The sequence below is a fragment of the Sceloporus occidentalis genome, unplaced genomic scaffold, assembly GCF_023333645.1.
Source record: "Sceloporus occidentalis isolate IW3139 unplaced genomic scaffold, rSceOcc1.0.p SCAF_4, whole genome shotgun sequence".
NCBI classification, from domain to species: Eukaryota; Metazoa; Chordata; class Lepidosauria; order Squamata; family Phrynosomatidae; genus Sceloporus; species Sceloporus occidentalis.
The window spans coordinates 146,650,866-146,660,471 of record NW_028316984.1 but is presented as its reverse complement, the minus strand read 5'-3'; the positions used below and the strand labels follow the sequence as shown (position 1 = coordinate 146,660,471).

Below are 9,606 nucleotides of genomic sequence, written 5' to 3'. Positions count from 1 at the left end.
AGCTATTATGTCATCTCTTTGCAACATTTCCAAGATCAACTGCAGTGAAATATAACTGAAAAGCTTGTTCCCAAATGCCTCTAGTTCTCAGTCAAATTACCTTGCAAAACAAGAAGAGGTGGAGACCAGAATGAGTCCATATCTTCAGTTAGAACAAACGAATTCTCAACTGCTATAAAGAAGACTCCATATCAACATCTAACACCATGTAATGCCTGCTGTTGCAATAAGGCAAACTCACAATCAGATAAGACTCAGAGGTAAGATTTATTTCTTCACAAACTTCAACCAAGCATTGTGAACAACATCTGACAAACACCGGCATCTCAGCCCATTAAATACTGTACAGCTGAAGCAAAAGCAGATTTGCTTTAAAGAGACATTACACCATAATCCCAAACCTCCCCTTCCCCTGTCAAACCCTGGAAGAGGTCACTGCTACTTACTGGTGAGGATGGGATGGAGGCATTTCAGATATGATGCATCTGCTTTGGATACTGAGAAGAAAGAAAAGAAGGATGCACTTCATCCTCATTTCTCCTCTCCAAGATGACACCAGCATTTTTTCTTCATCTGTATTGCCTCCATTCTCCCTCTTTCCCCACAGGTAATCAGGGGGTCCCTCCCAGGATTTGACAACTACCAGGGTAGTGGGGACATGCATCTGTGTGGGTAGAGTGCTGCTATATGCTCTGCTGTAACTAAGGGTCCTGGTCCATTATTGTCAACAGTTTTTCTGCCACCCTCTTTAACCACAAAACCTTTTAAAATCATTTTTGTGGGCAAATATTAGCTGTCCCTTAACAGGGCTGGGGAGGGAGGGGATTTGGCCTACATTGGCAAATGCCTAATGATGAGGTGTAGACTGCCCTGTTAAGGACATTGGTCACACTTGCTAAGTAGATTTCAGAAGATGATAATCAGAAATTGCTAAGTTTTTCTTGATGTTATTGGATATTTAATGGTTTGATGATAGGCAGAAGTATAGATGGCCAGACAGGCAGCCAAACTAGGAAGGCTGACATATACAGTGCACCTGCATTATACGCGGGTGCACTTTACGCGGCTTTCAGCATATGCTGAAAGCCGCATGGGGAGAAGGGGCAGTGCATGCCATAGGTATGAATGGGATGCACGTCCATGGCACGCGCATGCCACCGCACCACCATACCACCACACTGCCGTACCACCGCATGCACAAGCCCATTCATTTAAAGCATAGTCGGTATTTGTTTTACGCAGGGGAGTCTGGAACGGATCCCCCACATAAAGAAAGGGCAAACTGTACTGTGAAAGTTTTTAGGATAGTAATGAGGGAAGTAAAAACATTTCAGGTATATATACAAGAAACAAACAAACAAAACCTCATCTTGAAATTATGATCTGGCATGTAAGTGCATTTCCTCTTCTCAACCATCAATTGTTAAGTGAGGTATTTTCCTTTCTGACATATCTCTGAATGCCATAATTTTTTCTTTCTTTCAAAGCTGGCATTAAAACTCTGCCAAATGGATTCACAGCCTTTATTTTATTTTTTCTATTTTATCCAGTTTCTCATGAAAAATAGTCTTAATGTGTGCATTACAGTACAAAGTTATGAATGTGCTGCATGAAAACGCAGCATACAAAGCCACATCTGTCTTTCCAGTGTGGTGCACTAAAGAATAGGGGGAAATGGAAATTGGGTGCAAGCCATGTCTAGAAATTTTGTCCTATACACCTAATAAAGCAGATTTTTCCCCCATAAACCTGATATTTGACTTCAGCTTTTATAATACAGTGGGCCTATCTATCTATCATCTGCCTATATTTAATTTATATCTCACCTTTGCACAAGATCCAAAGCAGCATGGGATCCAAGTTTCATACTAGGTGACAGAAAGTATACACTGCTTGGGTCTGGAGATTCTTCCCCAGCTCTAGCTGAAGCCCCATTACCCAGGCAGGGAGGGAGGAAACTGAAGTAAATGGTAGGCCATACAAAATACCATCAGTGTGTTTTAGTGGTATGAATGTTGGACTAGCACTCTGGGAAACCAACTTTTAAATCCCTATTCAGCCAAGGAAGCCCTCTAGGCAACCTTGGGCAAGTCACATTCTCTCAGCCAGAGAGAAAATCAGTGGCAAATCCCCTCTGAATACATCCTTCCAAATAATCCCTAGGATGGAGTTGCCATAGATCACAGTAGTCACACATGCACACAACAACACCAAACAAAATATTCAGCAAGCTCTACAGGAATTTTTCTTAGGCTGTTAAACCAAAATAGAAAAGAGAGCAGGACATGATAATAAAGAAAACACAGTGTGAGTCACAGGTGCAGTTATAGAAATGGATAACAAGTTTTTACAGAATTAAAACAGGAAGTTTTCTTTCATGATTCATGAAACTGTGTATATAGGTTCGAACTAATTCATGGTATGCACATAGTCAGGGATCCATCTTACAGGTTTGTACTGGATTCCCCAAAATGACGCTTGGGCCCAACTTGCAGTGCTATTTTCTCTGATAGAACCACAGGGTTATCTGCCAAAGTGGAGCAAGTGGTCATCCGGGAGACCTTGCGGGATATAATGCTTGACCTCTTCCTGTGATAAAAATAGTTACTGATGTGGAATCTGAACTTGTCATGGAGTGATGCATAGATGAATGGATTGAAGCATGCAGAACTCATTGCGACAACATGACAAGACACTTGGATGACATTCACATATCTCTTGTCAAGGATGGCAAATTCCTCATCAATATCTCTGATCAGGTTAACCACCTGAAGGGGGAGCCAGCAAAAAGCAAAACATATGACAGAGATAACAAGAATCCGGAAAGTCTTCTGCTTTTTTTTAGTCCATTTGTCCTGGTTGTGGCATGCTGCTCCTGGGATATTCCTTTTCTGAAGGTGATAAGAAATGGCACAGTAGGAGACCAACACAGCCGACAATGGGAGCATGTAGGACAACAGGAGCATCAGGCAAGAGTACAGGCGCCTCTCTGTCTTGTGGTGTTTCCAAAACTCTTCACAGATAATCATGTCATGACCAATGCTGTTTAGATCCAGGTAATGGGTGTGCATGGAAGTGGGTATGGAGACCACAATGGAGAGTAACCAAATGAAAGCCACTATATAGACACAGGACTTGCATCTTATCCTTTTGCGGATGGGGTAAGCGACAACGATATATCGGTCCACAGCAATTGCCGTAAGAGACAGGACAGACACAAACACAGTGGCCACTTGCATGAGGGTGACAAAGTAACACATGAACATCCCAAAGAGCCACCCACGCATTTCAAATGCATAGGAAGCAGTCAATGGAACACAGAAAATGCACATGATTAGGTCAGCTGCTGCCAGGTTTCCAATGAGGAAATTTGTGGTGCTATGCAACTTTTTGGTGAAACCAATCAGAACAATGAGGAGAACATTGCCTGTACAAGCAACAAGTACTAGTATGGCATAGAGAGGAACAAAGAGAGGCTTCAATTCGAAGAGGAGATCCAGGCCTGTGAAAATGGGAGCCGAACTATTTGAACAGGAATCATTCCGTAGCTGGCAATGAGCTGCCATCTTGGATTTTGGCTATAATGGTGTTTATGTCATCTTTTTTCTTCTGTTTTCTTTAAGTGTAAAAAGGAAAGGAAAATTTGGTTAGATAACAAATACATAACTTGCTGGAAAAGAGAGGTCATTGCTTTTACTTTGCACAATGTTGAGACTACAGCTGACCCTATAAATAATAATAATAATAATATGTTTTATTTATAAACCGCTATTCCACATAGATCATAGCGGTGTACAAGAAAATTATAAAACAGTAGAAGAAAAATCTACAATTAAGATACACTGTATCTTCAGGCTAGCCCCTGATGACATTGGGCCAGCCTGTTCTCTTCCTCAGCGGAAGATGACAGTTATGGAGGGAGGGCACTCAGTCTTCAGGCTAGCCCCTGATGACGCTGGGCCAGCCTGTTCTCTCCCTCAACGGCCGAAAGATGACAGTTGTGGAGGGAGGGCAGTCAGTCTTCAGGCTAGCCCCTGATGACGCTGGGCCAGCCTGTTCTCTCCCTCAGCGGCCGAAAGATGACAGTTGTGGAGGGAGGGCACTCAGTCTTCAGGCTAGCCCCTGATGACGCTGGGCCAGCCTGTTCTCTCCCTCAACGGCCGAAAGATGACAGTTGTGGAGGGAGGGCACTCAGTCTTCAGGCTAGCCCCTGATGACGCTGGGCCAGCCTGTTCTCTCCCTCAACGGCCGAAAGATGACAGTTGTGGAGGGAGGGCACTCAGTCTTCAGGCTAGCCCCTGATGACGCTGGGCCAGCCTGTTCTCTCCCTCAACGGCCGAAAGATGACAGTTGTGGAGGGAGAGCACTCAGTCTTCAGGCTAGCCCCTGATGACGCTGGGCCAGCCTGTTCTCTCCCTCAACGGCCGAAAGATGACAGTTGTGGAGGGAGGGCACTCAGTCTTCAGGCTAGCCCCTGATGACGCTGGGCCAGCCTGTTCTCTCCCTCAACGGCCGAAAGATGACAGTTGTGGAGGGAGGGCACTCAGTCTTCAGGCTAGCCCCTGATGACGCTGGGCCAGCCTGTACTCTCCCTCAACGGCCGAAAGATGACAGTTATGGAGGGAGGGCAGTCAGTCTTCAGGCTAGCCCCTGATGACGCTGGGCCAGCCTGTACTCTCCCTCAACGACCGAAAGATGACAGTTGTGGAGGGAGGGCACTCAGTCTTCAGGCTAGCCCCTGATGACGCTGGGCCAGCCTGTTCTCTCCCTCAACGGCCGAAAGATGACAGTTGTGGAGGGAGGGCACTCAGTCTTCAGGCTAGCCCCTGATGACGCTGGGCCAGCCTGTACTCTCCCTCAACGGCCGAAAGATGACAGTTGTGGAGGGAGGGCACTCAGTCTTCAGGCTAGCCCCTGATGACGCTGGGCCAGCCTGTACTCTCCCTCAACGGCCGAAAGATGACAGTTGTGGAGGGAGGGCACTCAGTCTTCAGGCTAGCGCCTGATGACGCTGGGCCAGCCTGTACTCTCCCTCAACGGCCGAAAGATGACAGTTATGGAGGGAGGGCACTCAGTAAATTGCAAGATTACTCTCATGATAACAAATCATGGTGTGGAACCCTTTCATATCTTTAAGGCTGTTTAATCCTTTTATCATCTGTCATTTTAACCAGAAAGTAATATTTGCTGGTAATGATAGTGTTTCAACAGTGCTAACACCCATTTCCTGTTTAAAGAAAGAAAAGGAAATTCTCCATACATATCCTCATATAATTTCTAGTCAAGTGTAACCTCCCTCTTTTGCCATTCAGAACATGAAACTGTTCTTCTTTTTCCACATTTATTATCTGGACCTTTAACAGTCATGTATGTCTTATCATTGGGAACAGGCAAATGGAACACTAGATTTGGCAATATCTTACAGCTGTTGATGAAGTAGGTTATGACAGAAGTTAGCAATAGCAATAGCAAATACATTTCTATATATGAAGTTGAAGGCTTTCATGGCCGGCATCCATAGCTTTTTGTGGGTTTTTCAGGCTATGTAGCCATGTTCTAGAAGAGTTTCTTCCTAACGTTTCACCAGCATCTGTGGCTGGCATCTTCAGAGAATGCTTGCCTGGAAAAAGTGGGTCTATATATACTGTGTGAGCCTGGGAATGCTGGGGCGATTTGCATATGTATTGTTCTGTGCTGATGACAGGCCTCAGGCTGGGAGGCTAATGCAAAAGAGGATTAGTGCTAATTGATGATCATTATTATTATCCAGATAATTTCAACTGAAAAGAAGAAACCCTTAAAGTGAACAAAATTTGGCTATCAGTCCTGAGGAATAACAAAATAAGGACTTAGCAAATGTAAATGGGAAACCATTCAGAGTCAGGGGCTTTCCCAGCAGATAATGAACAATACAAATGCAAATCACTCCTGCATTCCCAGGCTCACACAGCGTGTGTGTGTGTGTGTGTGTGTGTGTGTGTGTGTGTGTGTGTATATACACCCACTTTTTCCAGGCAAGCATTCTCTGAAGATGCCAGCCACAGATGCTGGTGAAACGTCAGAAAGAAAATCTTCTAGAACATGGCCACATAGCCTGAAAAACCTACCAAAAAAACCACATTTCTATATAGCTTATCAGTGCACTTAAGCGCTCCCTAAGTGGTTTACAGTGTGTAAGCTAATTGTCCCCAACAAGCTGGGTACTCATTTTAGCAACCTATGGAAGGATGCTAGGCTGAGTCAACCCTGAGCCCCTGGCTGGTACTGAACTTATACCCTTGTGGTTTGAACCACTGCATCACCAGGGCTCCTTCACTGTGCCACCAGGGATTCTGTGGTTTTCCCAATGTTGTTGGACTACTAGTCCAATCAGCACAGATTGTTGGCCAAACTAAATGAGATTGATGGGAATTGTAGTCCAACAGATATGGCTAGAAACCATAGCTTCCCTGTCTTTGGTGTAGATGTTTCAGCTATTAAGAGAGGCTTTCTTTCAGATGCCATATGGCCTTCTGCAGTATAATAGATTGTTCCCACCTAAAAGAGTATTTTCACTGGTGCCCCTCACCAAAATTTTGAAAGGACCTCCTTAGTATAGTGTCTATGCTCCTTATCCTTACTCTGTCTAGGGATGTCTGTCCTCAACAAAATACCTGCATGGTGCCAAAGCTTGGGAAATTACTTTTGTTTTAACTACAGTTCCCAGAATTCTTGCTAATCCAAACAAGTAACTTCTCTAAGATCTCCCTACAAGGTATCACTTCCTTCCTCCTTCCTTAAAACTCACCTGTTCCATGAGGTCTGTGATTTCACTCTTCACTTCTCATTTAATGTTCTGTCCGTCTATCCTGACCTGTGCAAATATAAATGACAACAGACGTTACTCATGGTGATCCTGGGGCAAATGTAGAATGAATTTTTCTTGGCAGAGTTTATACAGAGAGGGTTTCCCTTGCCTTCCTCTGATGTTGAGAGAGTGTGACTTGTCAAAAGTCACCCAGCTCTGGTCTTCCAGTGTTGGTGTCCAACACTCAAACCACTATACTGTATCATGCTAATTCTCTCCAGAAGAAGACAAGGCCAGATGAAGACAGGGTTAGATAAAGGGGGGGGGGTCAGGGAGATCAGGAAGGGGTGAGAATGATGTAGAGACAGATAGGGAAAGCAGGAAGACAGAGATAAAATTGAAATGGGGGGGGGGAGCAGAAAGGAATGAGGGTGAAATTGGAAGAGATTGGAAAGGAGCGAGCGGAGGAGTTGTTGGTGAAGAGTATGAGGAACAGGTTCAGGGAAAATATTAATTTGTATTAAAAAGAGTTGTTGCCTTGACACAATTATATCACCAGTTTACAAAGGGTCACAACACCAGAGTGTTGAAAGTTTAATCAGATCATCTAATCTAGTGTCCACCACTGCAAGAATCCTCTTTTAAAGTAGGCACCCACCTTCTCTTTAAACACCTCCAAAGTAGGAACATCCACTACCCTCTAAGGCAATCTGTCCCACTGTCAAACCACTTTTACAGTCAGGAAGTTCTTACTAAGACCCTACATCTTTTTCACATGTACTGCTTTCAAGCCAGATGTCAGACACACTTTATTTGTACATTAGATTTTCCCTGCCTAAAATTGCTGCCTTACATTTATCCCTATTGAAATTCATTTTGTTTGATTTGGTTCAAGCTCTTGCAATTCGTTAAGATCATTTTGAACTCTGAACCTGTTCTCAGAGCTATTTGGGCCACAGTATGAACCATAAAGCATTCCACTAGTACCTTCTCTCTAGGATGAAGAGGAGACATTGATAAGCACTCTTTGAGTTCAGATTGTTAACCAGTAACAAATCTACCCATCAATACCATGGGTTAACTCACATTTTAATGTTTAAGTGTTTTCACCTTCTGTTATACAATACATTTATATATTTTAATGTTTTCACCTTCTGGTTTTTTTATTTTAAAAAAAAGTTTATTACATAAAAAGGAAATACAAACAAGACAGACATAATACACATTATACATCATACATATAAATGTACATTCTGTACACCTTCTGTTTTACAATAAATCTTTGCTATTGTTTTATTTTACATCTCCACCTGAGAGTCATTCACTTGAGAGTATTGAGGGAAATCAGTCACACAAGATACAAACCTGAACCCATACAAGAAAGACATTCACTTATCCAGCACTGTAACCACTTTAGGACTACCAAATACCAAAAAAGGAAGTGGTTTAAAAGAGTTCAGGAGTTAGGTGGATGACAAGACTGATATATGTGTGACAACCCAGAGAGGGAATTCATCACAGCAACCTAATAAAAACATGGTGCCTAAGAAGCACTGGCAGTCCACCATAGTCCAAGATGAAAGCTGGAGGCAGAGAAGGCCATGGGCTGGAGGTGAAAAGAAATAATCCTGACTTTGCAATTGCTTGAGTCTTATTTTACAGGAATGACACTGAAATAGCCTCTGATGGTCCTTGATTTAAATTTAAATTTTGACTGATGGCTAGGCTTGAAAGTAAAAAGCAGCTACTGCCAGATTTTCCTATTTTATATATATTTTGATCATTATAGCCTCCAATGCTTGGTATTACTTTTCAAAGTGAATGGTTGGTTTCAAAGAGATTTTCCTTTTTGCCTGGCTTTTATTTTCTCTTCCTTGAGAAGAGAGTTATTATTTCAACACTGCAAACTGCTTAGCATTTCTCATTTATATGAAAGAAAGAGTTATCTATGTTCCTTTCAGATGAGGTTGCAAGAAATATGCAGTTATCATTTTTAGCAAATAGATGAAACATTTGCACCTTTAAAGCAAGCTGTTCAAACTGGGGATAATACTGCACTCCATTGCTAGATTTGAGAGGAAAGCTGTATTTATACAAGGCCTATTTTAGGTAAGGGAGGTGTTAGGTTCAGGGCAAGTTTTCATATACAGAAAAATACATAGAATGGTGGCCTCCTCTTTGTCCAAACATGTTCAACAGTACCAAATATTTCAGAAAAACCCATGATTATGGACAGTATAACAAGCATCAGAAGCAAACATCACTGGATAGTTGTGTGGCAAGAGAGGACACATCCACTACCAGACAACAGTGTTACTATTTGATTCACCTCCAGCACAGAACTTAAGGGCCCATTCACATCACACAGTTACAGCACTATGATTCCACTTTAATTGCTATGGCTATATCTAATGGAATCCTGAGGCTTGTTGTTTGATGAGTCACTAGAGGAGTTCTCTAGCTGAGATTTCTAAATACCTCTCCCTAAATGACAAATCCCAGGTTTCAATAGGATGGAACCATGGCAATTTAAATTGGAATCATAATACTGTAACTGTATAATGTTAAGGACCCCAGAGATCTCTAGCTGTGCATACTAAATGCTTGTCACCAAACTACAAGCCCCACAATTCCATAGGATGCAGCCATAATAGTTAAAATGGAATCATGGTGCTGTATTGTATATACAAATATTAGCAAAGTGCCACCCATGGGGAACACGTGGCATCAAAGTGTGACTTCTAAAAATCCCAGACCTTCTTAAAAAATAAAAAAAAAAATCTGGGTAATTCCACCTCAAGCCCCCTCCCCAAGACTTC

General features: G+C 42.7%; 1 protein-coding gene across 1 annotated transcript; it reads right to left on the bottom strand.

Moving 5' to 3' along the window:
- Positions 1-324: 324 nt before the first annotated feature.
- Positions 325-3,599, bottom strand: LOC149314820 (prolactin-releasing peptide receptor-like). Its single transcript, XM_089523529.1, has one exon. The coding sequence runs from the start codon at positions 3,564-3,566 to the stop codon at positions 2,445-2,447; it is 1,122 nt and encodes a 373-aa protein (XP_089379655.1). The 5' UTR covers positions 3,567-3,599; the 3' UTR covers positions 325-2,444.
- Positions 3,600-9,606: the final 6,007 nt, after the last annotated feature.